This window comes from Podarcis erhardii (genome assembly GCF_964252035.2).
Source record: "Podarcis erhardii genome assembly, chromosome: 18".
Taxonomy (NCBI): Eukaryota; Metazoa; Chordata; class Lepidosauria; order Squamata; family Lacertidae; genus Podarcis; species Podarcis erhardii.
The window spans coordinates 8,984,572-9,012,449 of record NC_138516.1 but is presented as its reverse complement, the minus strand read 5'-3'; the positions used below and the strand labels follow the sequence as shown (position 1 = coordinate 9,012,449).

Here is a 27,878-nt window from a genome sequence, read left to right as displayed (position 1 = left end):
GAGAGGGAGCTTCTTCGGCCCCAAACCGTCGCAGGGGTATCTTTCTACCCCCTTCAAAAAGGTCAAGCTTTCAGGTAGGTTTTTGCTTTTCAAATGCATGTGCGTGCGTATATATTTTAATCAAAGCAATCTGCAAGCTTCGGGGTGACACAGGATTCTTCTCCGCGATCAAAAGAGCCACCACCGCTCTCTGTCTGACCCAGCGGAGGGTCAAGCTAATTCAGGTGAGTTTTGCCTTTTAAATGCATGTGTGTGCGTATATATTTTGATAAAAACAAGCTGCAAGCTTCTGGGTGAAACAGGATTCTTCTCCATGCTCAAAAGGGCCACTTCGGCTCTCTGTTTTACCCAGTGGAGGGTCAAGCTGATTCAGGTATGTTTTGCTTTTTGAATGCATGTGTGTGTGTATATATTTTGATAAAAACAATCTGCAAGCTTCTGGGTGACGCAGGATTATTCTTCGCGTTTAAAAGGGACATCTCGGCTCTCTGTTTGACCCGGTGGCTGATCAGTCCTTTGGACGCTGATGGGAGCACAGTGCAACCAAGAAAACTACACCTCCCAGAATCCTTTATTCCTTTCTTTTTCCCTCCTCCCCACACATGCTCAATCCACAGGGAGAGAAAAGACCCAACAGGAAGAAAAAGAAGTTCAGAGAAAGGATTTGCAAGTTGCAGGCTGGGGTAGAAAAACCAAACAACAGCAACAAACAATGCCCTGACCCGGAATGAGCGGGCCGGATCCTGCTTGCAAAAAGCACCAAAACCTGCACGTTTGCAAAGCTCCTCCTGGTCTCTCCTCCTCTGCAGCAACAACAAAAAAGTTTTCCAGAAAGTGAGTTTTTTCCCCTTAAAAAGTTTGCATCCGCTTCGTTTTGCTTGTAAACCGTCTGAAATGCAACCAAAACAGTGTGAAATAATCTGGCAAGTTTATAGATCTGTTACACATCAAGCCAGGCAAAAAATTAACTCAATCTGAATTTTAAAAAAATTGGGTGGTTTGAGGGCAACGACTGGCAACTTTCCTATATCTGAGTTCTGTGTTTTTGTTTAATTTTTGGGTGGGTTTAGTTGTGTCCGTTTCAGTCCTTTGGGTCCAGGATGGTTTGTAAATACTTTAAATAACAATAACCCTGTCTACTCCCAAGTAAACAAGCAACAGATACCCAGAATTCACTGCTTGCTTTTTAAAAAAGGCTTGCAAAGCATTGCAATTCAGTTCTGACTTCAATCACCTGGGAGTAAGCCCTCCGCCCTTGAATTCAGTAAGGCTTACTTCTGAGTAGACAGGGTTAGACTTCCACCTTAAGGCTGCAACTGTAGGCACATATTGGATGTGGGAATCATTGCGACTTTCTCTGGAGTAAACATGCGTGGGTTTGCCTTGTGAAGAAACACCCCGGAATTTGGAATTACGCTTGCAAAACCATTGATAGCTGCAAATATCTCTTAATTTCTCAAATGCCTGGGGAACATTTATTGTTGTTTTGTTAAAAAAATAAAATAGACCGAGTCCTGTTCTCCGAAATAAAATCTGCAGACGGCAACCAAATTGTGCCATTTCCTTTTCTGAAATCATTACCTGTCAGTTACGTTGTCCTTGCTTTTTTAGCCGCCCTTCCCAAATTTAATTGAATTTAATTGATTCGACCACCGTAGCAAAACTTCTGAGTGCTTTTACGGGAAGGGTTGAAACAACCTGCGAAGGATGAGTTCAAAAACCATTGCAAACGTTTTTCTAAAAAAATAAAAGAAGGCAAAACCCCAAAATCGGCAGTAAAGTAAAAAGTAAAAACACCTGAACATGTCTGGGCAGTTTTGCTTGAACAGAAACATTCCGAGCCGATTGTCTTAGCATATATCGGTGCCTAAAGCACGTTGCAGTTCTCCAAAATTGCAGCAAAGTTCAGTAAATTGTAATATTTTTGGCTACTGTGAGAACAAAATACTAGACTAGATTTGTTTAATGCATTTATACCACACCTTTTCTTCTTAAACCACAGAGCCTAGTACTTGCCGATCAGAAGGTCGGCGGTTCGAATCCCCATGATGACGGGGTGAGCTCCCGTTGCTCGGTCCCTGCTCCTGCCAACCTAGCAGTTCGAAAGCAAGTCAAAGTGCAAGTAGATAAATAGGTCCCGCTCTAGCAGGAAGGTAAACGGCGTTTCCGTGCGCTGCTCTGGTTCGCCAGAAGCGGCTTAGTCCTGCTGGCCGCATGACCCGGAAGCTGTATGCCGGCTCCCTCGGCCAGTAAAGCAAGATGAGCGCCGCAACCCCAGAGTCGGCCACGACTGGACCTAATGGTCAGGGGTCCCTTTACCTTTACCTTTCTTCTTAAAACGGTGTGCATTGCTCTTTCCAGATGTTGGGCCCATTTAAATCCCAAAAACAACCCTTCGAGGCTGGATGGGCTTTGAGCATCGCCCCCCCCAGCAGTGCTAGAATCTCAGATACAGTGGTACCTTGGTTCTCAACCTTAATCCGTTCCGGAAGTCTGCTCCAAAACCAAAGCGTTCCAAAACCAAGGCGCACTTTCCCATAGAAAGCAATTCAGAACGGATGAATGCACTCCGGACTTTTAAAAACAACCCCTAAAACAGCAATTGAACATGAATTTTACTATCTAGCGAGACCATCGACCCATAAAATGAAAGCAATGAACTATGTACTGCAGTCACACAATCAATCAATCCATCAGTAGCTGACCTGGGTTCCACACAGTCACACACACAAAAAGAGCCGCAAAAACGCAAAATAAATAGCAAAAACAGAGAGATCTCAGCATAACATTCAAATCGGAAGTATGGCACTCAAAACGGAGCACGTTCAGCTTCCCGAAAAACGTTTGCAAACCAGAATACTTCCTTCCGGGTTTGCAGTGTTTGGGTTCCAAGTTGTTTGAGAACCAAGGCGTTTGAGAACCAAGGGACCACCGTATAACAAAAATACAAAACCGTGTGAGCGTCCGCAAGTCTGTTCCATGCGTCCGTTTCCACATTCCAATCTGCAACATCTGTATTTATTTATTTTTTTAAACGCTGTTCTACATTTAGGGTAAACCCTAGCAATTAATAAATGCTAGGTTTTGGGTTGTTTTTGATGCAGAAGGAGAATGCAGGCTGCAAATTAATTCCTAGGGTTTGTGAAGAGGAAACGTAACCAAGGGACCACTGTACATTTTTGCTAATTTTACCGCGGTAACCTGGGAGATTTCTAGCACCAACCCCCAAGGGAGGTTGATGGTCAGGTGGGTGCTAGGATTTGAATTCGGGTCCCCCCGGAGCCCGGTCCTGTATTCTCGCTTTCGTTTTCCAGTGTAGGGCTATTCCGTGCCCCATCATGACCGACAGCGACATGGACTTCAAGTCAGAGGCGAATTCGGTGACCGACCCCCCAGAGACCCCCTCCATGGACTTAGAGGAGCGCATGGCGACAGACCCAGATGCCTGCGGAAAACCCGGAACAGACGCTTCTTCCGTCTGGGAACAGCCCGGTCCGTCTCCTGGCCGTCTGCAATCCCACGTTCCAAAAACAGATTCCGTGATCTCTGAATCAGCAGCACCCGAGACCCAGAGCGGCTCTGATATTGCTGAACGATCCAATTGGCTTTTGAATCCGCCGGATTCCAGCCCCCGAGCTTGCAAGCAAGCGGTCAGCCAAGGCTGCAGGTAAAACCCGTTTTTAAACTTCATACAAGTCCCCGCCGAAAAGCAAGAATCGGGATTGCCTTTCCCATTTCGCTGAAATGGTGCACTGTGGGGGGGGTCAGTCCTGGCACAAAACACGGCCCCCCAGGGCGGTTGAAGCGGGGCAGACCCCCACGGCACAGGATTCCTGGGCCCCCAGACGCTGCCAGAGGAGGTTCAAGGTTCTTGTATCGTCCCATACGAGGCTGCCTGGGTTTTGAGGTCTTTGGAGAGGCCCTTATCTCGGTCCCGCTTGGTGGGGATGAAGAACAGGGCCTTCTAGGTGTTGGCTCCTCCCAGGCAACTTTGGGATCTTTGGAGAGGCCCTTCTCTCGGTCCCGCTTGGTGGGGACGAAGAACAGGGCCTTCTAGGTGTTGGCTCCTCCCAGGCAACTTTGGAACTCCCTGCCTAGGGAAACCAGGCTAGGTCCCTTCTCCTTGTCCTTCCGGTGGCAGCTGAAAACCTTCCTGTTCCACCAACAGGCTCTTGGGAGCTGATGTGTGATATTCTGATTAAGGGTGGTATAAGGATTTAAAAGTCTAAACCACAGAGCCTAGGACTTGCCGATCAGAAGGTCGGTGGTTCGAATCCCTGCCACAGGGTGAGCTCCCGTTGCTCGGTCCCTGCTCCTGCCAACCCAGCAGTTCGAAAGCACCTCAAAGAGCAAGTAGATAAATAGGTACCGCTCTGGCGGGAAGGTAAACGGCGTTTCCGTGCGCTGCTCTGGTTCGCCAGAAGCGGCTTAGTCCTGCTGGCCACATGACCCGGAAGCTGTATGCCGGCTCCCTCGGCCAATAAAGCGAGATGAGCGCCGCAACCCCAGAGTCGGCCACGACTGGACCTAACGGTCAGGTGTCCCTTTACCTTTACAACTGAAATTTTAAGACTTATCTGGGATCCGTCCGCCGCCAGAAACAAAATCGGTAAATATGTCTGGGGCAGCCCATGTCGGAACCACGGCCGGATTTTAGTTTGATGAGGCCCTAAGCTACTGTAGATAATGGGGCCCTTTATATGTCCAGCTGTCCTTTGTCAACAACAAATTGTTGCTTTTTTGTGCTGGAATATATTCTATATGGTAATTTATGGACCTCATAGGTATCTCAAGCCATTTACACATGTGGCCATGCAACCAGTGCATGCAGAATGCAGGTACCCTATATATAGAAAGGAGCAAAGCAGCGATATTTTAGGGAACAGGCTAGCAGGCGGGGGCCATGACTTACATCAGAGGAACCTACACAACACAAAACACTGGTGCTGTATGTAGGTTTTATTTTGTTTTTTTATCTTCTATTTTGGAAATGTACATCCAGTTTTTTTCCTTTAAATTTTTTTGGGGGCCCCCCAAGAGAGTGGGGCCCTAAGCTACAGCCTGTTTAGCTTATACGTAAATCCGGCACTGGTCAGAAGCGTTGATTTTTTGGCAGATAGCTAACAATCTTCAGTGCTTTCGGAGGTTTTGCAAAACGAAGCTCAGCAACTTTGTAAAAAAGCAAGCAACTTTTGTGCTTGTATTTTCACTTTTTGAAATTTGGAAACAATAATAGTAACAGCAACAATAACAAATGGCTTTTTTAAAGGAAACAGCTAGCGCTGTGACGCTTTAATTGTAATTATTGATTTCAACATATAAATTATAAAATGTACCACAAAACGTATCACTTATACAATCTTTTTTAGGCTTCCATCAGCACCTCTGATGATCCACCGTTTTATCCACTTCTTATGCATTTCTTAACTTTATATTGCCTTTACATCTCTTAACAAATCATCTCCATTTTTCTCCATTTTTTCTCCATTTCTTCTCCATTTTTGCAATACTTCCAATAATACTCCTCACAAAACTTCTTGCAAACCTACAAACGCCGTCTGATCTTCACAATTACTTTTCAAGTAGTCCGTAAATTTACTCCAGTCTTCCGTGAATTTATGGTCCTGCCGGTTTCGAATCCTTCCTGTTAGTTTATCTAGCTCTGCATAGTCCATTAACTTCATTCTCCATTCTTCAATCGTCAGTAATTCTTCTTGCTTCCATTTTTGGGCCAGTAATATTCTTGCTGCTGTTATTGCATATAAAAAGAGCTTACATTCCTTTCTGTTTATATCACACCCCACAATGCCCTGACTTCTCAGAGGGCTGAACCTTGCTTTTCCTCCAGCAGGGTCGTGATGGAGGCGTCTCCCGAACCCGTGTCCGGGGACGCCGGCTGGACGCCGGGCCCCCGAGAAGCCTTGGGGGAAAGCGACCTGCAACCCGCAGAGTCGGCTGAGCTTCTCGTAGAAATGGAAGATGCGGACGTCGTCCGGGAGGAAGAGGAGGACGCCCCGGATTCCGATCACCTACATCTTCACGGCCTCCTGACCCGCTTGCAGCGACTTAGCCCGAATTTTGAAGACCGATCGCCCACGTCCGAAGACGGTCTTCTGCCCGCCTCCGACAGCGAAGAAGGCCGGGTTTCCGAAGGCGACGGAGACCCTCTCCTTGCCCCCGAAGAGTGCCAGGGGGCCCCTTGCCCGCTCCACATCGCCACGGGGCACGGCTTGGGGGGTCCGGCGCGCCCGCGGAGGGGGCGAGGGCTGCTGTCAGCGGACGTCGAGAGCGAGGATCTTCTCAGCCTCCTTCGCTATGAACGGGGGCCCCCTTCCGACGCAGGCGCCGAGACGCCCCTGGCTCGCTCGGATGCGGTGGCCGGGAACAGCCGCCCTGGGGGAATGGCCCCCGGGGAATTGGCCTCGGACAGGGCTCAGGGGGAAGGCCCCCGGCAGTGGAAGGAGCCACTTCTCTCATCCGCTGATTCTGTTTTGGGGGGACCTTCGCCGGAGCTGGGCTGGAGGCGGCCGACGCCGGGGTCTGCCCATGAGGAAGAGGCGTCCTGCTCTTCAGACGTGGTGGTAAGCGTCTCGTGAGGGTGCACACTTTGTCCCGGGTTGAAGCGCCAATGCCATTCATAATAATAATAATAATAATAATAATAATAATAATAATAATAATAATAGATTAATTTTATTGTTTATACCCCACCCATCTGGCTGGGTTTCCCCAGCCACTCTGGGCGGCTCCCAACAGAAAATTAAAAACACGATAAAACTTCAAACGTTAAAAACTTCCCTAAACAGGGCTGCCTTCGGATGTCTTCTAAAGGTCAAATAGTTGTTTGTTTCCTTGACATCTGATGGGAGGGCGTTCCATAGGGAGGGTGCCACCACTGAGAAGGCCCTCTGCCTGGTTCCCTGTAACCTCGCTTCTCGCAGGGAGGGAACAGCCGGAAGGCCCTCAGGAGATGGACCCTGGTGTCCGGGCTGGACGATGGGGGTGGAGATGCTACTTCAGGTATACTGGGTCATTTAGGGCTTTCAAGGTCAGCACCAACACTTTGAATTGTGCTCAGAAACGTCCTGGGAGCCAATGTAGGTATTTCAGGACCGGTGTTATGTGGTCCCAGTGGCCACTCCCAGTCCCCAGTCTGGCTGCCGCATTCTGGATTAGTTGTAGTTTCCGTGTCACCTTCAAAGGTAGCCCCACGCAGAACGCATTGCAGTAGTCCAAGCGGGAGATAACCAGAGCATGCACCACTCTGGCCAGACAGTCTGCGGGCAGGGAGGGTCTCATCCTGCATATCAGATGGAGCTGCCCTGGACACAGAACTGACCTGCGCCTCCATGGACAACTGTGAGTCCAAAATGACTCCCAGGCTGCACACCTGGTCCTTCGGGGGCATAGTGACCCCATTCAGGACCAGGGAACCCCCCACACCCACCCACCCACTGTCCCCCTAAAACAGTCCTTCTGTCCTGTCAGGATTCAACCTCAATCTGTTAGCCGCCTTCCAGTGGTGTAGACAGAGCAACGGCCTTTAGAAGAATAAGGGAGCTTTCATTTGACTTCGCTTTTTATATGCACGCCGCCTTTCGGCGTTACAATGCACGAGGCGGTTTGCAAGCTGACTAAGCAAGTTCGAAGGAGTGTAACCGACCGCGACTCTCTTGTTTCCCTCTTTGAACAGGATAAAGCGGATTTGTCGTCCTTGCCGACTTACAAGGAAGGTGAGCGAAGGAGGTTTTTTGACCCACTCACAGGAGGAGGCTTCTGTGTTGAGGGTCGGGGTATTTCAACGTGTAGGGCTGTCTCTGGGCATGCCTGAACCCTCCCACTCTTGTTGTAAACAAAAATTTCCCCTTTTCCCTTATGGGGTATCCAAGAGCCCATATAGAGTCCTTACATACTGTATTTTTCGCTCCATAAGACGCACCAGACCATAAGACGCACCTAGCTTTTGGAGGAGGAAAACAAGAAAAAAAATATTCTGAATCTCAGAAGCCAGAACAGCAAGAGGGATTGCTGCGCAGCGAAAGCAGCGATCACATTTGCTGTTCTGGCTTCTGGGATAGCTGCGCAGCCTGCATTCACTCCATAAGACGCACACACATTTCCCCTTACTTTTTAGGAGGGGAAAAGCGAGTCTTATAGAGCTAAAAATACGGTAGGTTCCCTATTGGTAGGAGAAGATAACAGAGGCCAACCAGAGAATATTGAGAAGCAAAGCAGCTTGTAAACCTGATCTTTATTGATCTGTTGCAACAGGGTGCTCCCCTCACATGCAGGAGAAAGGAGGAACCCAGAAAAATGTCGCGCAAGGCCTTATAAAGACTTTTGAAATTGCCACCCCCAGAAACATCAAACATACATCACAGAAGGGGTGTAACCTAAGACCACCCCTCCGATACATCACACCTACGTCACAGAAAAGGCGGTCTACAACAGAAATTTGAAGGTTGTTTTTCTCCTGTCCTTATTTATCTCCTGTCTGGCAGGTTACTTGATTGGATTGCCTGGGGAGCCTGGCCAGTCTTTTGTAGTGATAAATACTTAGTTCCTGGGCCAGGTCACAGGCTCACATCCTATTCAAACACAGACATACCCTTAAGACAGGATTTGTGAAGGAAAAGACAATGGGGAGGCTTTTCCAGTTTGACCTTGCAGAGAAAACATTGGCTCGGTTTAGGAATCAAAATGGCTTCAGGTCGCTCTTCCTGTGCTGATCTATGTATATGCGGTTATGAACATTGCCATATATCTAAGACCTCAAAATTCCTATCACAATCTCATACAGAAAAGAGGGGAGTTGCTCTTATTCCAGGTGCAGAACTTCCCCCATGTGGACTAGAAACTTGAGGGTTATGGGAAAGGGTTTTTTTTTTTTTTTTTTTTTTTTTTTTTTTTGGCTTTGTTCCATTCCACGTTCCGTTAAGAAACGGGCCCTTTCGTCGTTTAATCCAGTCCCAGGCCCCTGCGAGCCCGAAGATCTGCTGGACGGCGTGATCTTCGGCGCCAAGTACCTGGGCTCCACGCAGCTGGTCTCCGAGAGGAACCCCCCCACCCACGTCCGCATGGCCCAAGCCCAGAAAGCCGTGGACAGGATCAAGGTAAGATCCAAGGGGAGCGGGCAGCTGCTGCACCCTCTGTCCCCAGAGATGTGTTGCTGTAGAGGCAGCTTTGGTCCAATCCAGCAAGGGATCCTTTAGCATTCCTAATTCCACCTAAGCGGAGCCTCCAGGTACAGCCGCAGTCTATCTCGGTGCCTGCTGGCAGGGGCAGAGTGGGAGAGGTTTGTGGACTTTCCGTTGGGGCACTCTGGCCGTTCAACTCTGGAAGGAGGAGGTGGGGCTAGAGGGGTCTGTGGTCTGGTCCATGTTGCTCCCTCTGCCGGCCATCATTTGCCCCATGTGATTCCATTTTCTGGCCATCACTTGCCCCATGTTGCTCCCTCTGCCGGCCATCACTTGCCTGACTGCGTTTAATTTCCCAGCCATCACTTGCCCCATTTTGCTCTCTCTGCCAGCCATCACTTGCCCCATGTTGCTCCCTCTGCCAGCCATCACTTGCCCGACTGTGTTTAATTTCCCAGCCATCACTTGCCCCATTTTGTTCTCTCTGCCAGCCATCACTTGCCCCATGTTGCTCCCTCTGCCAGCCATCACTTGCTCCATGTTGCTCCTTCTGCCTACCATCACTTGCCCCACTTCGCTTCATCTCCCAGCCATCACTTGCCCCATGTTGCTCCCTCTGCTGGCCATCACTTGCCCCATGTTATTGCATTTGCTGGCCATCACTTGCCCGACTGCACTTAATTTACCAGCCATCACTCGCCCCACTTTACTTAATCTCCCAGCCATCACTTGCCCCATGTCTCTCCATCTCCCAGCCATCACTTGCCCCACTTCGCTTAATCTCCCAGCCATCACTTGCCCCATGCTGCTCCCTCTGCTGGCCATCACTTGCTTCACTTCGCTTCATCTCCCAGCCATCACTTGCCCCATGTTGCTCCTTCTGCCAGCCATCACTTGCCCCATGTCTCTCCATCTCCCAGCCCTCACTTGCCCCATGCTGCTCCATCTCCCAGCCACCACTTGCCCCATCCTGCTCTATCTCTCAGCCATCACTTGCCCCATGCTGCTCCATCTCCAAGCCATCACTTACCCCACTTCGCTTAATGTCCCAGCCATCACTTGCCCCATCCTGCTCTATCTCCCAGCCATCACTTGCCCCATGCTGCTCCATCTCCCAGCCATCACTTGCCCCATGCTGCTCCATCTCCCAGCCGTCACTTGCCCCATGCTGCTCCATCTCCCAGCCATCACTTGCCCCACGTCCCTCCCTTTCCCGACCACCCCGTCTCTCTATTTCCCGGCCATCGCTTGCCTCAAGATGCCTGCCTTTGCGTTACAGGCCCCCGAAGGAGAATCGCAGCCCATGACGGAGGTGGACCTCTTCATCTCCACGCAGAGGATCAAGGTCCTGACGGCCGACTCCCAGGTGCGTCCCTTGTGGGCTTCCGGGTAGCCTAGCGGCAGAGGCAGAAGCGGGGCTCGAGTTCGAGGATTCGCCAGGAATTTCCGAGTGCCAAAAACACTTGGCCAAAACCTGGCTCCTATTCCTTGTGACATCTCCTTCCTTTCCCTCTCTCTGTTCCCAGGAGGCGATGATGGACCATCTCCTGCAAACTATCTCCTACATCGCTGACATCGGGAACATCGTGGTCCTCATGGCTCGCCGGAAACTTCCTCGCCGGGCCGATGCCTCTGCCGAAAAGCAACTCTACAAGATGATCTGCCACGTCTTCCACTCGGTGGATGTGAGCTTGGGGAAATCGGGGGCCGGGGGAGAACCTCAGGGGCCGTGTGTATGTGTGTGTGAGTGAGGTCCCGTGCAGAAATGGAAAGGAGAATGCAGAGAGCTGCGTTTTGAAATCAAGTTTCTAGTCCATATGACTCGTGTTCATCAGTAAGCAGGTGACACCCAGCTCTACCTCTCCTTTAAATCAGAACCAGTGAAGGTCCTGTGTGAGTGTCTGGAGGCGGTTGGAGGATGGATGGTGGCTAACAGATTGAGGTTGAATCCTGACAAGACAGAAGGACTGTTTTGGGGGGACAGGAGGCGGGCAGGTGTGGAGGACTCCCTGGTCCTGAATGGGTTAACTGTGCCCCCGAAGGACCAGGTGTGCAGCCTGGGAGTCATTTTGGACTCACAGCTGTCCATGGAGGTACAGGTTAATTCTGTATCCAGGGCAGCTCCATCTGGTACGCAGGATGAGACCCTCCCTGCCTGCAGACTGGCCAGAGTGGTGCATGCTCTGGTTATCTCCCGCTTGGACTACTGCAATGCGCTCTACGTGGGGCTACCTTTGAAGGTGACCCGGAAACTGCAATTAATCCAGAACACGGCAGCTAGACTGGGGACTGGGAGCGGCCGCTGAGACCGCATAACACCGGTTCTGAGAGACCTACATTGGCTCCCAGTATGTTTCCAAGCACATTTCAAAGTGTTGGTGCTGATCTTGAAAGCCCTAAATGGCCCAGTATACCTGAAGGAGCGTCTCCACCCCCATCGTTCAGCCCGGACACCGGGGTTCATTTCCGAGGGACTTCTGGCGGTTCCCTCATTGCGAGAAGTGAGGTTACGGGGAACCAGGCAGAGGGCCTTCTCGGTGGTGGCACCCACCCTGTGGAACACCCTCCCTTTAGATGTGAAGGAAATAAGCAGCTATCCTATCTTTAAAAGACATCTGAAGGCAGCCCTCTTTAGGGAAGTTTTTAATATTTAATGCTGTATTGTTTTTAACACTCGATTGGGAGCCGCCCAGAGTGGCTGGGGAAACTCAGCCAGATGGGCGGGGTATAAATAATAAATTATTATTATTATTATTATTATTATTATTATTATTATTATTATGACAAGTGATAAATAGTAAGTGAAATATAGCAATGGGGTGGATTTGATTGACATCAAATCAATTTAAATTGCTAGTCGGTAAGACTTGATTCCCCCAGACTTGTTATTCCTGATGTAATCTTAATATTGACATCCAGAGGAAGGTTTCGGTTTTTTTGAATAATGAATTTTCAGAGCAGTTTTTACAGCAATATCAAAAATGACTGATATGATTTTACTATTAGAAATACATAGATAATTATAAAATTACTGTGAGGTTTAGTAAGTTAACTGTTTATAATTGGGCAATTAATGACAATTTAAACAATTTATTTAACTAAAACAATGACATTATAGCGTATGTATCCAGGTTTGTTAACGGATGTGGTTAAACAATTTTTATTTATTTATTTTTAAAAAACAGACTGAGTTTTAGCACACATGAAAAACTTAAAGCCAATCCTTATTTCCTGATGAATAGCCTTTGCACTATAATGTAACTGAGATAGAAATCTTTAGAAAGATTTCCCCCCCAAAAAAGTATTTTATTTTAAAAATGCGATTTAAATTTAAAAAATCCCATTTGCATAAAAAAATCAGATTTTTTTATTTGATTTTTTAAAAGTTCAAATTGTATTTTTTGTTTTAATTTTTTTATTTGATTTTTTTAATCAAATCAAATAAAAAGATCAGATTTTTAAAAAATCATTTATTTTTATCGGCTCTGTGTAACAATAATAATTGTAGTCACAACCGTGCTGATGATGTTGTTATTGTTGATGGTTCAGTCAGTAGGGCATGCGACTCTTAGCCCTGGGGTCCTGGGTTCGAGTGTCATGCCGGAAACCCGCCTTCTCCTTCCGCAGGCTCCCTTGATAGCCCAAGCTATCGGCCAAGCTTTCAGCGTTGCATACCAGCATTTCCTGAGGGCCAGCGGCATCGACCCCGACCAACTCCATCCCCGGCGGTGCGGCGATGACGAGGGCGACGAAAGCTTCGTCCCGGGGGAAGAGCTGTACAATGGCGATTTGGCGCACTTCTCCAAGCAAGAGAACTGTAAGGAAGTAAGGACGGATCTTTCCCCTCCTTTCCCCAGAGGTGGGTGGGCGGAGAGCTCACCTGCATTGTAGGGGGTTGGTCTAGATAAATAATAATAATAATTTATTATTTGTACCCCGCCCATCTGGCTGGGTTTCCCCAGCCACTCTGGGCGGCTTCCACAAAGACCAAAAATACACTAAGATGTCACACATTCAAAACTTCCCTGAACAGGGCTGCCTTCAGATGTCTTCTGAATGTCAGGTAGTTATTTATCTCTTTGACATCTGGTGAGAGGGCGTTCCACAGGGCGGGCGCCACCACCAAGAAGGCCCCCTGCCTGGTTCCCTGTAGCTTTGCTTCTCGCAGGGAGGGAACAGCTAGAAGGCCCTCAGCACTGGATCTCAGTGTCCGGGCTGGACAATGGGGGTGGAGATGCTCCTTCAGGTCTACTGGGCCATTTAGGGCTTTCAAGGTCAGCACCAAAACTTTGAATTGTGCTCGGAAACGTACTGGGAGCCAATGTAGGTCTTTCAAGACCAGTGTTATGTGGTCTCGGCAGCTGCTCCCAGTCCCCAGTCTGGCTGCCGCATTCTGGATTAGTTGTAGTTTCCGGGTCACCTCCAGGAACCAGAGCAGCGCACGGAAACGCTGTTAACCTTCCCGCCGGAGTGGTACCTATTTATCTACTTGCACCTAGACGTGCTTTCGAACAGCTAGGTTGGCAGGAGCGGGGACCGAGCAACAGGAGCTCACCCCGTCGCGGGGATTCAAACCTCCGACCTTCTGATCGGCAAGTCCTAGGCTCTGTGGTTTAACCCATAGCAAAGATCATTTAGGCACTGACAAATTAGACTTTGCTTGACTTAAGCCCAAAGTGAGTAGCTGTTGTGGGGATAAACCACAAGATGGAAGTTTTGGATAGACGCACTGAAAGATCACCAGTTCCTACAGACATGGCCTGTGTTTCCCTTTTAGGTCGTCATCCACAAGCAGAAAGGGGAGATCCTGGGCGTTGTGATTGTGGAGTCGGGCTGGGGCTCCATCCTGCCCACTGTGGTGGTGGCCAACCTCATGCATAAGGGTGCGGCGGAGCGGTCGGGGAAGCTGAGTATCGGGGACCGCATCATGTCAGCCAACGGGACCAGCCTGGTGGGGTTGCCCCTGGCTTCCTGCCAGGGCATCATTCGGGTGAGCGACGGCGGAAGAGGAGACTCCTTTTCCTTCCCAGGGCTGGTGGGAAGCAGAGCACCGGCTGGGGAACCCCGAAGCAAAGAAGACTCAGAGTCTGGGAAGCGGTGGTTGGGACGATGATACGTGGTGATACGCCCATAGCTGTCAACCGTCCCTTATTTGGCGGGAAAGTCCCTTATCCCAGCGCCGTGTCCCACTGCTGTCCCTTATTGGAATTTCCCGGGTTTCAAAGAAGCAGCTCCTCTCCCTCCCTCCCTGCCGGCCAGGGAGGAGGGAGGCTCCAACTGTGTTGCTTGGCTGCGTTGCTCACCCAATAAGGAGTCTGAGAACGACTGGGGGGTGGAGCTTGCATGCCTTGTGCCGATCCAATCGGCTGCCTTGCCTGGGGACTCGCCTTTGCTCAGCGCTTCCCAGCGGAGAGGGGACGGTGGTTTTCCTTGCTGCGTCCCCTTTGCCGGGTTGCTGCGCTGTGGGAACCACTGCTTGAGGCTTCGTTTGGCTGCTGGCTGGGCTTTCTGCCTTTGGCTCGGAGGGGCTCAGAAGTTGAACATACCTGTGCTTTGAAAATCCCTTATTTTGGCTACTGATCCCTTATTTTCGAGGCTGCTGCTCCCTTATTTTCAAATCTGTAAGTTGACAGCTATGGATACGTGTGGTCTAAACCACTGATCCTCTTGGGCTTGCCGATCAGAAGGTCGGCGGTTCAAATCCCCGCCACGGGGTGAGCTCCCATTGCTCCATCTCTGCTCCTGCCAACCTAGCAGTTCGAAAGCACACCAGCGCAAGTAGATAAGTAGGCACCGCTGTAAGCCAGCTCCTCAAATTTCCGTGCTCTCCCTTCCCAGGATTTGAAAAGCCAGACTGTGGTGACCCTCAGCGTGGTCCATTGCCCACCCGTCACCACCGCCATCGTGCGGAGACCTGATGCGAAATACCCGCTGGGGTTCTGCGTGGAGAACGGCATTGTGAGTAACTTAGGTGGCTCGAGCGAGCGAGCCAGGCTGCATGGTGAAAAGTTTCGCGGGGTGTTTTTTGGAGGGTAGGCGGGGATTGGAGTGAATTTAAATAACAAAGCAAACTTGCAAACAAGGCTGCGTTAAGACCTTTGGAGGCCCATAACACTGGAAAGATTTGCATAAATATGCATAGTTGCATATTTCGTATGTGCATATATCAAATATGCATAAATATATGCATATATATATATATATATATATATATACACACACACACACACACACACACACGGGACGCGGGTGGCGCTGTGGGTTAAACCACAGAGCCTAGGACTTGCCGATCAGAAGGTCGGCATTTCGAATCCCCGCAATGACGGGGTGAGCTCCTGTTGCTCGGTCCCTGCTCCTGCCAACCTAGCAGTTTGAAAGCACATCAAAGCGCAAGTAGATAAATAGGTACCACTCCGGTGGGAAGATAAACGGTGTTTCCGTGCGCTGCTCTGGTTCGCCGGAAGCGGCTTAGTCCTGCTGGCCACATGACCTGGAAGCTGGACGCCGGCTCCCTCGGCCAGTAAAGCGAGATGAGCGCCGCAACCCCAGAGTCGGCCACGACTGGACCTAATGGTCAGGGGTCCCTTTACCTTTACCCAACTCTTAAACGGTGTCCCTCTGCCTTCTTCCTGCTCCAGATCTGCAGCCTCATGCGAGGGGGGATTGCAGAGAGGGGCGGGATCCGCGTAGGACACCGGATCATCGAGATCAACGGGCAGAGTGTGGTGGCCATGCCACATGAGAAGATCATCCAGATCTTGACACAGGCGGTCAGCGAGGTGGGCATCAAAGCATTCTTCCTCAGCAAAGGATTATTTATTGAGATGCTGAATTTGCAAGTACAGGAACGCCCCCAAATTGCATGCATTTGGCTTCACGGGCAGAGCAAAAAAATTAAAAATGGGTCAGCCTTCCGAGAGGGGTGGGAAACTTTGACAATCTGCAGGGGTGTGGGTTTTTTTGTGGAATAGTAGTAGTAATAATAATAATAATAATAATAATAATAATAATGATGATGATGATGGTGTTTAGTTGTTTAGTCGTGTCCGCCTCTTCGTGACCCCCTGGACCAGAGCATGCCAGGCACTCCTGTCTTCCACTGCCTCCCGCAGTTTGGTCAGACTCATGCTGGTCCCTTCGAGAACACTGTCCCACCATCTCGTCCTCTGTCGCCCCCTTCTCCTTGCGCCCTCCATCTTTCCCAGCATCAGGGTCTTTTCCAGGGAGTCTTCTCTTCTCATGAGGTGGCCAAAGTCTTGGAGCCTCAGCTTCAGGATCTGTCCTTCCAGTGAGCACTCAGGGCTGATTTCCTTCCGAATGGAGAGGTTGGATCTTCTTGCAGTCCATGGGACTCTCAAGAGTCTCCTCCAGCACCAGAATTCAAAAGCATAAATTCTTCAGCAATCAGCCTTCTTGATGGTCCAGCTCTCACTTCCATACATCACTACTGGGAAAAACAGAGCTTTAACTATACGGACCTTTGTTGGCAAGGAGATGTCTCTGCTTTTTAAGATGCTGTCTAGGTTTGCCATCACTTTTCTCCCAAGAAGCAGGCGTCTTTTAATTCCGTGGCTGCTGTCACCATCTGCAGTGAGTTTAACCAAACTGCGGGAGGCAGTGGAAGACAGGAGTGCCTGGCATGCTCTAGTCCAGGGGGTCACAAAGAGTCGGACATGACTAAACAACAACAACAACATCATTAGCAAAGTCAACTTTTTTTGTTGGGTGGCACTGGGGAACAAAATTTTTGTTGCATTGACACCTGCAGTCATTCTAACCTAATTTTGACGTGCTGATTTCACATCTGAAGTTGGTTTTGTTCTGTAAGCTCTAGTTGTTGTTTTTTGCAATTCATGTTTTTCACTTTTCACCGTAAGAATTCAACATTTTATTAAACACATAGCCAAAGTAGTACAATATGAGTATAAATGTAAATGACTTGCATTTGAAAGCAGCATTGAACGTATAAGAACGGCTGAAAAATCTCACGCAAGAGAAAATGGCAAAATAAAATTGTTCCCCAGTGATATCGCTTTAACGCAAACACCCCTTGTGTCTTTTTTTATTCCAGGTTCACATCAAAACCATGCCAGCATCAACTTACCGTCTTCTGACCGGACAGGAACAACCCGTTTTCCTATGAAGGGAGGTGTTTTCTTGGGGCGGCGGCAAATCTACACCTGCTTAACAAGTTGCACGCAACCCCTTCTCACTTTGCAAACCAGACTCTGTGCACCGAAAAGGCGTCTTCTCTGAATTCAGACCTGCCTGCCTCTCAACGGGACTTTTTCTCCACCCGGAATCACAGGAAAAAAAGGTTTTATTTTGCTTTAACTGGGAGCGTGTGTTCGTGTGCAGTTTATTTTTTGGGTGCTAGTAAATTGTCCCTGCAAGGTCCAGTTTCGGAGATGTGGGTTTTTGTGTGTGTGTGTGGAATTGTTTTCTGGGTCAGGACATGGGAAGCCGCTAAGAAGCAGTGGGAGAAAGGCTGTACCCCATCATGCTGCTGGTGGATAAATAATTTTTTATATATTGAAATAAATGCTGCCCTTGTGTTAAAATTTGCATGTTCTGGAAATAAGGGGAAAGAGCATGGCGGCGAAGGGATTACGCGGGAACTGTTTTTTACTTGAGGGGCTGGGTTTCCTGATTGTGTGGAAACAATTTTTTCCTTGAGGTGCTAGATTTCTCCTTGCAGGGAGGTTGGGTTATATATTATAAAGAAACAAAATTCTTTGCAGTGGGACAGTCTATACCCACCTCACTGCTCTACCGTCTTTCTAGAATAGACCAGATATCTCCACCTCTCTCTCGCACACACACACTCAGTCCTGCAGTGTGTTAAAAACTTCGGCGGCTGGTCTTTGCAACTAGAAACAGGCCTAAAGCAAAACTTGCGTCAATCCACAAACCTTTCAGTAAGTGGTGGGGAACGTGCCGCCTTGCTGATTGTCAGCCAAAATACCAAAAAACAAATATGTCTGGACCGATTTATCACTTAACAAGGGTGTGAGCGAATGCAAAAATCTGCATTTCCTGCAGTCGGAAATCCAGCATCTCAGGGTAAAAGGTTAGGGCAGAGCCTAACCTGGCAGTTTGTATTTTTATTTTTTGACAAAACTTTAGGGCGAGCACATGGGAAATACCGTATTTTTTGCTCTATAAGACTCACCTTTCCCCTCCTAAAAAGTAAGGGGAAATGTGTGTGCGTCTTATGGAGCGAATGCAGGCTGCGCAGCTATCCCAGAAGCCAGAACAGCAAGAGGGAGCGCTGCTTTCGCTGCGCAGCGATCCCTCTTGCTGTTCTGCCTTCTGAGATTCGGAATATTTTTTTTCTTGTTTTCCTCCTCCCAAAACTAGGTGCGTCTTGTGGTCTGGTGCGTCTTATAGAACAAAAAATACAGTATTTTTTTTGGGAGAGTTTTGTGCCTGCAAGATTGTACTGAGGCAGCTGCCAGTTTGAGCTGGGAGGCAAGGCTCCTTTGAATCTGGGTTTTTCCCATCCAAATTCAGCCTCTTCAAGCTGTTTTTGCTTTTTTCACCCGTCCACTGGTGAGTGGAAGACTGCAATTTCCCCCGACTTGAGAGGCACTTTTAAGCAGGTAAGGGGTTGGAAGTGGGAGGGTCAAATAGGCCCTCGCCAGCATACTGTATTTTTCGCTCTATAGGACGCACTTTTCCTCCTCCAAAAATGAAGGGAAAATGTGTGTGCGTCCTATGGGGCGAATTCAGGCTTTCGCTGAAGCCTGGAGAGCGAGAGGGGTCGGTGCGCACCAACCCCTCTCGCTCTCCAGGCTTCAGGAAGCTATCCGCAAGCCTTCGGAGCGCGGCGGGAGTTCCTGCCAGGCTCCAAAGGCTTGCGGATAGCAGCCCGAAGCCCGGGGACACCCTGGGCTTCGGGCAGCTATCCGCAAGCCTTTGGAGCCCAGCGGGAGTTCCTGCCGGGCTCCGAAGGCTTGCGGATAGCAGCAAGCTCCGGGAGCGAAGGCGAGGTTACGTGCAACCTCGCCCCCGCTTCCGGACCCGTTCTGGGGGCTGGGGTCGGGGGAAGCTCGGGCTTCCCCACCCCAGCCCCGCGGCTAAAAAGGAAGCCAAGACAGCGAGCGGGATCCATCCTGCTCGCTGTCTTGGCTTCTGCCAAAGCCGCGCGCAACAAACTAGGTGCACCCTATAGAGCAAAAAATATGGTATTTTCTCTGCTCAAACAGGCAGCCTCCTGTGACTCTCATTTTAACATGGCCTTCAGCAAACGGATTTGTGTTGCTGTTGTTTTTAACGATGTGAACATTTTAGGAAACGAAAGATGAAATAAATCTGCAAAGCAAGGATCTCCAGGAAAAGCCGTCTGGAGTTTCCAACTCCTGCCTACCCGACTCAAACCCTGACACACACAAAAGCCCAGAACTGAAATAGGTGAAACACAGCTTAAAACAAGCTATTTATTAAGACAAAAATCCAGAGGGGTGTTTGAATGTTTCTCCGACAGCGAGAGATCAATAACGGAGGTTTTTTATTATTATTAAAAAAACTGGCCCAAACTTTGCAGGTGTGCATGGAGATTTATTTATTTTTCACCTTCTCATTTTTAAAAAAGAACCGATTTGCCTCGAGGTCTTTTGTTCAAAAGCTGCGAGCCGTTGGCACAGATCGTTTCCCCCCCCCCCCAGATCGCGGGATTTTCGGAGCAAAGGGAGGCGGAACGGTTCCTTGCTAGGTGGTGCCGCGAGGTATCGGGAGTTTGGGGTCGGGGGGTCCTGATCCGCAGGGACCCGGGGCTGGTAAGAGGGCATACAGGGATGTCGTAGGCACAGAATTTCCAAATGGGGGGAAAAATAACACAACACACACTGTGTATTCCTCCAGTCAGCAAACCCCAATCTCTGCAGAACAGTCTAGAGGTCTGTGGCAGGGCCCCAGTCGTAACCGTAGTCCTGGTCCGACTCGGAGTCGTAGGTATGAGCGTGGGTAAACTTCTTCCGCAGGGCATCGTGTTCATATTCCCTGGAGGAGAGGAAAACCAGGTTGCAAAATTAAGCAAAATAAAGTCGGTTCTTAGGACAGCCCATTGGTCGGTACGGTCCAGCCCCTCTGTGGCAGTTTATTTTCTGGGGTAAAAGGTAAAGGGACCCCTGACCGTTAGGTCCAGTCATGACCGACTCTGGGGTAGCGGCGCTCATCTCGCTTTACTGGCCGAGGGAGCCGGCGTACAGCTTCCGGGTCATGTGGCCAGCAGGACTAAGCCGCTTCTGGCGAACCAGAGCAGCGCACGGAAACGCCGTTATCTTCCCGCCAGAGTGGTACCTATTGATCTACTTGCACTTTGACATGCTTTCGAACTGCTAGGTTGGCAGGAGCAGGGACCGAGCAACGGGAGCTCACCCCATCGTTGCGGGGATTCGAACCGCCAACCTTCTGACCGGCAAGCCCTAGGCTCTGTGGTTTAACCCACAGCGCCACCCGCGTCCCTATTTCCTGGGGTAAAATCCAATAAAAAGCCCAGCAACTTCAATCCAATAAACTTTGGTCAGCCCTCGCGACGCATGTTCACTTCATCAAATCTGGTCCTCTTTGAAAATAGTTTGGACACACAACCTACAGCTTAGGGTCCCACTCTCTTGGGAGGCCCCCCCCCCAAAAAAAATGTAAAGGGGGAAAATAACCTGGATGTACATTTCCAAAATATAAGATAAAAAACAAATAAAATAAAACCTACATACAGCAACGGTGTTTTGTGTTTTGTGTCATGGGCCCTGCCTGCTCACCTGCTCCCTAAAATATCCCTGGTTTGCTCCTTTCTATATACAGTGGTGCCCCGCAAGACGAAAAATTCGCTAGATGAAAGAGTTTTCCGTTTTTTGAGGTGCTTCGCAAGACGAATTTCCCTATGGGCTTGCTTCGCAAGACGAAACGTCTTGCGAGCTCTTGCGAGTTTGTTTCCTTTTTCTTAAAGCCGCTAAGCCGTTAATAGCCGCTAAGCCGCTAATAGCCGTGCTTCACAAGACGAAAAACCGCAAGACGAAGAGACACGCGGAACGGATTAATTTCGTCTTACGAGGCACCACTGTATAGGGTGCCTCCATTCTTCATGGACTGGTTATATGGCAACATGTGCAAATGGCTTGAGATACCTATGAGGTCCATAAATTACCATATAGCATATATTCAACACAAAAAACAGTGGCAGTTTGTTGTTGACAAAGGACAGCTGGACATAGAAAGGGCCCCATTACCTACAGTAGCTTAGACCTAAATCCGGCCCTGGCCAGACAGCTGCAGACAACTGACAATGTGGACTAGTAACTTGAGCAATCATTCACAACCGCAGCCAGCGCACAGGATTGTACCAAGGGATCGCTGACTGGCCGACCGCCCTCTTTTAAAACTCGCAGGTTTGCTGCAGCCCCCAACCTGTGTCCTCAGCCCCCAAACTCTTCATCCCGTGCCCTTGGAAACCAAGAATCAGCCCTCCCACTTGGGTGGACATTTTCCTGGTACCCCAGAATGCAAAAAACGAGTTTTGGAAATGCTTACCTGTTTCCGTAGTCTTCCCTCCATTGGCCTTGGGGTTGGTGGTCGCCGTCGTGCTGGAGAGGGAAGAAAGAGGAATCAGCAGGGGAGAAACACAGGTCTGCCAAAGCCATATAACTTCATTCCACCATTTTTCTAAAGCTCATTAGGAATATATATATATATATATATGCACATATAACTTTCATTGTTATGCGACTTCCTATTATTACTTTATTTATTGAATTTATATATCGCCCAATACCCGGAGGTCTAACATTTCCAAATTCTGCATCCTACTGTTTTGCAGGCCTCAAGTTTCCAGTCCTCCTGAAGAAGGCTGTTCTTCTTTTTAAAAAAGAATAATAGTATTGGTGTTTGTTTAAGCTTCAAGGTATACACACAAATCGCATCTTATGTAAATAAACGACTTCCAAACCCAACGTTGCTGAAATCTGCATTGCTGAAATCTACAAGAAGATTCCACCTAAACATTAGGAAGAACTTCCTGGCAGTAAGAGCTGTTCGACAGTGGAATTTGCTGCCCAGGAGTGTGGTGGAGTCTCCTTCTTTGGAGGTCTTTAAGCAGAGGCTTGACAACCATATGTCAGGAGTGCTCTGATGGTGTTTCCTGCTTGGCAGGGGGTTGGACTTGATGGCCCTTGTGGTCTCTTCCAACTCTACGATTCTATGATTCTAGGTCTTAAAATGGGTGGTTTCCCAACAGCTGGGTCTCCGGATGTCGCTGGGACTACAACTCCCATCATCCCTGCTCGCTAGGGATGATGGGTGTTGTAGAGCGACAACAACCGGGGACCCAAAGTTTGGGATACTCTCAATTCAAGGAGAATCGCTTCCCATTCGCACCATTGTTTTCAGAACCGGGGTTGGTGTTTTTAATTTGCCGGAAGCTGCTCAGAGCGGCTTCGCCGACCCGGTCTGATGGGCGATGTACAAATAATAAAATTATCGCTGGCGGTGATGGCTAGGCTCTGACTTTGTGGTCAGAGGCAGTGAGGCTTCTAAAGAACAGCTGCTGGAAAACACAGGAGGAGAGAGTACCGTATTTTTCGCTCTATAGGGCACACCGGACCATAGGGCACACCTAGTTTTTTTGGGGGGGGGGAAATAAAGGGGGGAACCCCCCCGGCCCCAAAGAGCAAAGAAGCCAAAACAGCCAGCAGGATCCATCCCGCTGGCTGTCCTGGCTTCCTCTTTAGCCATGCACAACCTCTCCAGCCGGGAGAGGCTGCGCGCGGCTTTGGCAGAAGCCAAGACAGCGAGCGGGATGGATCCTGCTCACTGTCTTGGCTTCCTTTTTAGCCGCGGGGTTGGGGCGGGGAAGCCTGAGCGTCCCCGACCCCAGAACGGGTCCGGGAGCGGGGGCGAGGTTACGCACAACCTCGCCTTCGCTCCCGAAGCTTGCTGCTATCCGCAAACCTTCTGAGTCTGGCGGGAACTCCCGCCGCACTCCAAAGGCTTGCGGATAGCTTCCTGAAGCCTGCAGAGTGAGAGGGGTCGGTGCGCACCGACGCCTCTCGCTCTCCAGGCTTCAGCAAAAGCCTGCATTCGCTCCAAAGGACGCACACACATTTCCCCTTCATTTTTGGAGGGGGGAAAAGTGCGTCCTATAGAGCGAAAAATACGGTAGTTCTTGCATTCGAATCCTGCTTGCACCTTTCCCAAAAGTCATTTGGGACCAGATGACCAGATGAATCTCCTTTGGCTCGTACCAGAAGCCAGGCTTTTCTTAGGTCCTGATGGAGCCTCCAGTTCCAGAGCCAGTCTACCTCGATTCTTAGCTTCTTGGCCACCGTGAGAACAAGGTTCTGGGCTGGATTGGGCCTGATCCACCAGGCTCATCTTAGGTTTTCTTAAGCACAGATTTTGGCTAAAAGTTAGTACAAGCATCCCAATGGTACGTGCTTTTCAGTGGTGAAACAGAACAGGAGATTTTGTTGTTGTTTATAATAATAATAATAATTTATTATTTGTACCCCGCCCACCTGGCTGAGTTTCCCCAGACACTCTGGGCGGCTTCCAATCAAGTGTTGAAAACAATACAGCGTTAAATATTAAAAACTTCCCTCAACAGGGCTGCCTTCAGATGTCTTTTAAAGATAGGATAGCTGCTTATTTCCTTCACATCTGAAAGGAGGGCGTTCCACAGGGTGGGCGCCACCACCGAGAAGGCCCTCTGCCTGGTTCCCTGTAACCTCACTTCTCGCAATGAGGGAACTGCCAGAAGGCCCTCAGAGCTGAACCTCAGTATCTGGGCAGAACGATGGGGGTGGAGACGCTCTTTCAGGTATACTGGACCGAAGCCGTTTAGGGCTTTCAAGGTCAGCACCAACACTTTGAATTGTGCTCGGAAACGTACTGGGAGCCAATGCAGATGCCTCAGGACTGGTGTTATGTGGTCTTGGCGGCCACTCCCAGTCACCAGTCTAGCTGCCGCATTCTGGATTAATTGCAGTTTCTGGGTCACCTTCAAAGGTAGCCCCACGGAGAGCGCATGGCAGTAGTCCAAGCGGGAGATAACCAGAGCATGCACCACTCTGGCAAGACAGTCCGCAGGCAGGTAGGGTCTCATCCTGCGTACCATATGGTTTGAATTTATATACTGCCCTATACCTGGGGGTATAGGTTCACAGAATAAAACCAAGATATAAAACCAGAAACTACAGTATTTTTCGCTCTATAGGACGCACCGGACAATAGGACGCATCTTGTTTTAGAGGGGGGAGAACAAGAAAAAAAATTTCTCCCCCTCTCTGCCCAGTGCCCCTTCAGCGAAGTGGCAGGAGGCGCTGCACAGAGAGGGGGAGAATTTCCCCCCTCTTGTTTTCCCCCTCTAAAACAAGGTGTCTAAAACAGGTGGCTACCTTGGAAGCCTGCAGAGCGAGAGGGGTTGGTGTGCACTGACCCCTCTCGCTCTCCAGGCTTCAGGTTCCTTTCGACCTGCTCTTTGGGGCTGGCGGGGGGAAGCCCACCACCAGCCCCAAAGAGCAGATCGGGAAGCAGCGGAAAGGCGAGCAGCGGAGAGGCTCCTGCCATAGTCGCGCGTCACCTCTCCAGCCAGGAGAGAATCGCGGGACAGTGGCTTCTTCGCTCCATAGGACGCACACACATTTCCCCTTCATTTTTGAAGGGGAAAAAGGGCGTCCTATAGAGCGAAAAAACCGGTACCTAATAAAAATAAAAACAGCAACCCAATACCCCTCCCCACGAAAACACCCAACACATTTTAAAAGGGCAGAGGAGGTAAATCGGTTCAGCCAAAGGCCTGTTTGGAAAGGAACATTTTTGCCAGGTGCCTAAAGGTGTGTAATGAAGGCGCCAGGCAAACCTCCCTGGGGAGAGCGTTCCACAGATGGGGAGCCACCACAGAGAAGGCCCCGTTCTCATGTTGCCACCCTCCAGACCTCTCGAGGAGGCGGCACATGAAGGAGGGGCCTCAGAAGATGATCTCAAGGTCCAGGTGGGTTCAGATGGAAAGAGGCGTTCGTTGAGGCATTGCGGTCCCGAGCCGTTTAAGGCTTTATGGGTCAAAACCAGCACTTTGAACTGGGCCCGGAAACTAATTGGTAGCCAGTGCAGTTGGACCAGGACTGGGGTAATACGCTCAAGCTGTTCTGTTTCTTGCTACAGTAACACCCCCATCACTTGGGCTGCCCAGCAATGCAGCAGAGCAGGGATCGGGTTGGAGTAGATGACCCCTAGGAACCCATTTGGGGACTCCTTACCTGTTTAACTAGGGACGCAGGTGGCGCTGTGGGTTAAACCACAGAGCCTAGGACTTGCCGATCAGAAGGTTGGTGGTTCGAATCCCCGCAATGACGGGGTGAGCTCCCGTTGCTCGGTCCCTGCTCCTGCCAACCTAGCAGTTCCAAAGTACGCCAGCGCAAGTAGATCAATAGGTACCACTGTGGCGGGAAGGTAAACGGCATTTCTGTGCACTGCTCTGGTTCGCCAGAAGCAGCTTAGTCCTGCTGGCCACATGACCCGGAAACTGGACGCCGGCTCCCTCAGCCAGTAAAGCGAGATGAGCGCCGCAACCCCAGAGTCGGCCACGACTGGACCTAATGGTCAGGGGTCCCTTTACCCTTACCTGCTTAACTGGGTAAGCCAAAGCAGCCGCTACTCTCTCGCTGAGGTCCTGATCCGTGGTTTGCTCGGTGGGTTCCGAGGAGCGAGCCAGGGCCGGCTCCTGATAGGATTCATCCAGCTCCTGGTCAGTGTAAGCTTCGCCTTCTGCGTCCGTCTCATCGTAGTCACTGTTGGCTCGGCTATCGCAGGTCAAGTAGCCCGGGCTGGTGGGAGAGGGCTGGTTCAATAGGTCCAAGCCTTCGTCGGCTGGAACATCCACCTGGGTGGAAAAGGGAGGTGGGTGAGTTTATTTTAACCTAACCTGCATATCACCTACCGTATTTTTCGCTCTATAAGACGCACCAGACCTCAAGACGCACCTAGTTTTTGGAGGAGGAAAACAAGAAAAAATATATTCTGAATCCCAAAAGCCAGAACAGCAAGAGGGATCGCTGCGCAGTGAAAGCAGCAATCCCTCTTGCTGTTCTGGCTTCTAGGATAGCTGCGCAGCCTGCATTCGCCCCATAAGACGCATGCACACACATTTCCCCTTACTTTTCAGGAGGGAAAAAGTGTGTCTTGTAGAGCAAAAATTACGGTAATGATTAAAAAAACAAACAAACCTCAAAGCCGTTTACACAAAATATAAATTTACTCCTTGCACGCGGCGTGTCGCTCTGGAATTCTAATGGCCCGCCCCCAAGTCGGTCTGTTTTTAAAAACCACAGCGCTTAAAAACAAAGGTAGCTTCTGAAGTCAGTTGTTAAAATATGGGCAGTTTCGAAAGCGGTGTTAGGGGAACTCGCAGTTTGGGTGAATTAGGCCAGAACGATCACTTACAGTTTCTGCAGAGACTTTATTTACGCAGGAACGGATTCCTCTCGGCCGGAACGGAAAGGATGAGCAGAGACGAAAGGTTTTGCCTCTCAACACGTTGGGAGAGAACAACTAAACGGATCTGTGACCGTGCGACGGGATTTAGCCTAGGCAGAGAGGCTACGAAACAATTTCTAGACAAAACAGCACCTTTGCAGGGTTCAAGGCAACACACGCATTAGCCAGAAGTCCAGACGAAGGAAAGGTGTTTTGCTTTTCTGCAGTACCACCCGTCTTATCAAATACATTTGCATTTTCAGGCGATTTATAGACAGCTCAGACTGTCAGCCAACGATGCCATTTTGCTGCACCACCTTGCGAAGGAGATAACTTTACGCCAATGTGTTTAGTCTTTGGGTTTATCTTCTCAGGCTGTGACAGCCTCCAAGGTCCTCAGAGAGCTTAGCTGCTGCTGTTTCCAAGACCTTCTGGTCTTTGTCTTTGGCGATCCCTCGTAGCCGAGTAAGATTCTCTTCCCCAAACACGGTTTTAACAGTGAGTCCGTAAGTGACTGTGGAGGCCAATTCTGGATCCACACGTCCTTCCACAGTGGGGGCATAGGTTTCCAGGCGGAAATTGGTCATGGTGAGGGTTTGCCATGCGTGCCTTCCTCTTAGCACGTTTCTCCCTTGCGTCCTGAGTTTGAGTGTCTTCAAAGCCCACGACACCTTTGGGAAAGGCTGTTCTCCAACTGGAGCACTCGCAGGCCAGTGTTTCCCAGTTGTCAGTGTTTATACTACTTTTGCTTGAGACATTCTTTAAACCTCTTTTGTTGACCACCAGGATTACACTTTCCATTTTCAAGTTTGGAATAGAGTAGTTGCTTTGGAAGACTATAATCAGGCATCCGCACAACATGACCGGTCCAACGAAGTCAATGTTGAAGAATCATCGCTTTGACACCGGTGATCTTTGCTTCTTCCAGTACACTGGCATCAGTTCGCCTGTCTTCCCAAGTGACGTGTAAAATATTTCGGAGACACCGTTGATGGAATCTTTCAAGTAGTTGGAGATGGCGTTTATACGTGGCCCATGTTTCACAAGCATACAGTAAGGTTGGTAGTACAAGAGCTTTGTAAACGAGCATTTTGGTTTCCCTGCGAATGTCCCAGTCCTCAAACACTCTGCACTTCAGTCGGGAGAAAGCCGCACTCGCAGAGTTCAGGCGATGCTGGATTTTGGCATCAATGTTGGCCCTTGTGGAAAGATAATTGCCCAGGTAGGAGAAGTTTCCAAGGCCACGCAGTGGTTAAATAAGCCATCATGCTT

At 49.6% G+C, this 27,878-nt stretch overlaps 3 protein-coding genes across 9 annotated transcripts in view; 2 read left to right on the top strand and 1 right to left on the bottom strand.

The window, feature by feature from the left end:
• GAMT (guanidinoacetate N-methyltransferase) overlaps positions 1–27,878 on the top strand; it is a 234,799-nt gene that overhangs the window by 384 nt on the left and 206,537 nt on the right. The window contains exon 1 of one of the 2 annotated variants that reach the window (XM_081846410.1): positions 8,686–8,734. The exons of the other annotated variant lie outside the window; for it this stretch is intronic. Within the exon in view, the coding sequence (XP_081702536.1) occupies positions 8,701–8,734 (34 nt within the window). The 5' untranslated portion in view covers positions 8,686–8,700. Of the gene's footprint in view, positions 1–8,685; positions 8,735–27,878 lie in introns of those variants that run through there. 2 annotated transcript variants of the gene reach the window in all.
• On the top strand, positions 432–18,163 carry APBA3 (amyloid beta precursor protein binding family A member 3). 3 transcript variants are annotated; one of them, XM_081846111.1, is made up of 12 exons: positions 432–834; positions 3,320–3,667; positions 5,849–6,581; positions 7,694–7,733; positions 8,968–9,113; positions 10,417–10,503; positions 10,664–10,822; positions 12,765–12,962; positions 13,915–14,127; positions 14,976–15,095; positions 15,776–15,916; positions 17,209–18,163. In XM_081846111.1, exons 1-12 carry the CDS (start codon positions 728–730, stop codon positions 17,278–17,280), a joined length of 2,364 nt encoding a protein of 787 aa, XP_081702237.1. In that variant the 5' UTR covers positions 432–727; the 3' UTR covers positions 17,281–18,163. The 3 variants fall into 3 exon arrangements, with proteins under 3 accessions (XP_081702237.1, XP_081702238.1, XP_081702239.1); XM_081846112.1 differs by having other exon boundaries at positions 593–834; positions 5,852–6,581; XM_081846113.1 differs by having other exon boundaries at positions 684–834; positions 3,315–3,667.
• The window catches only part of TJP3 (tight junction protein 3), a 56,408-nt gene continuing 48,092 nt past the window's right edge, over positions 19,563–27,878 (bottom strand). For all 4 annotated transcript variants that reach the window (XM_081846089.1, XM_081846090.1, XM_081846091.1 and 1 more), the window contains exons 18-20: positions 25,756–26,013; positions 21,669–21,721; positions 19,563–20,138 (exon numbers count right to left, since the gene is read on the bottom strand). In XM_081846089.1, coding sequence (XP_081702215.1) covers positions 20,030–20,138; positions 21,669–21,721; positions 25,756–26,013 — 420 coding nt within the window. In that variant the 3' untranslated portion in view covers positions 19,563–20,029. The remainder of the gene's footprint in view (positions 20,139–21,668; positions 21,722–25,755; positions 26,014–27,878) is intronic.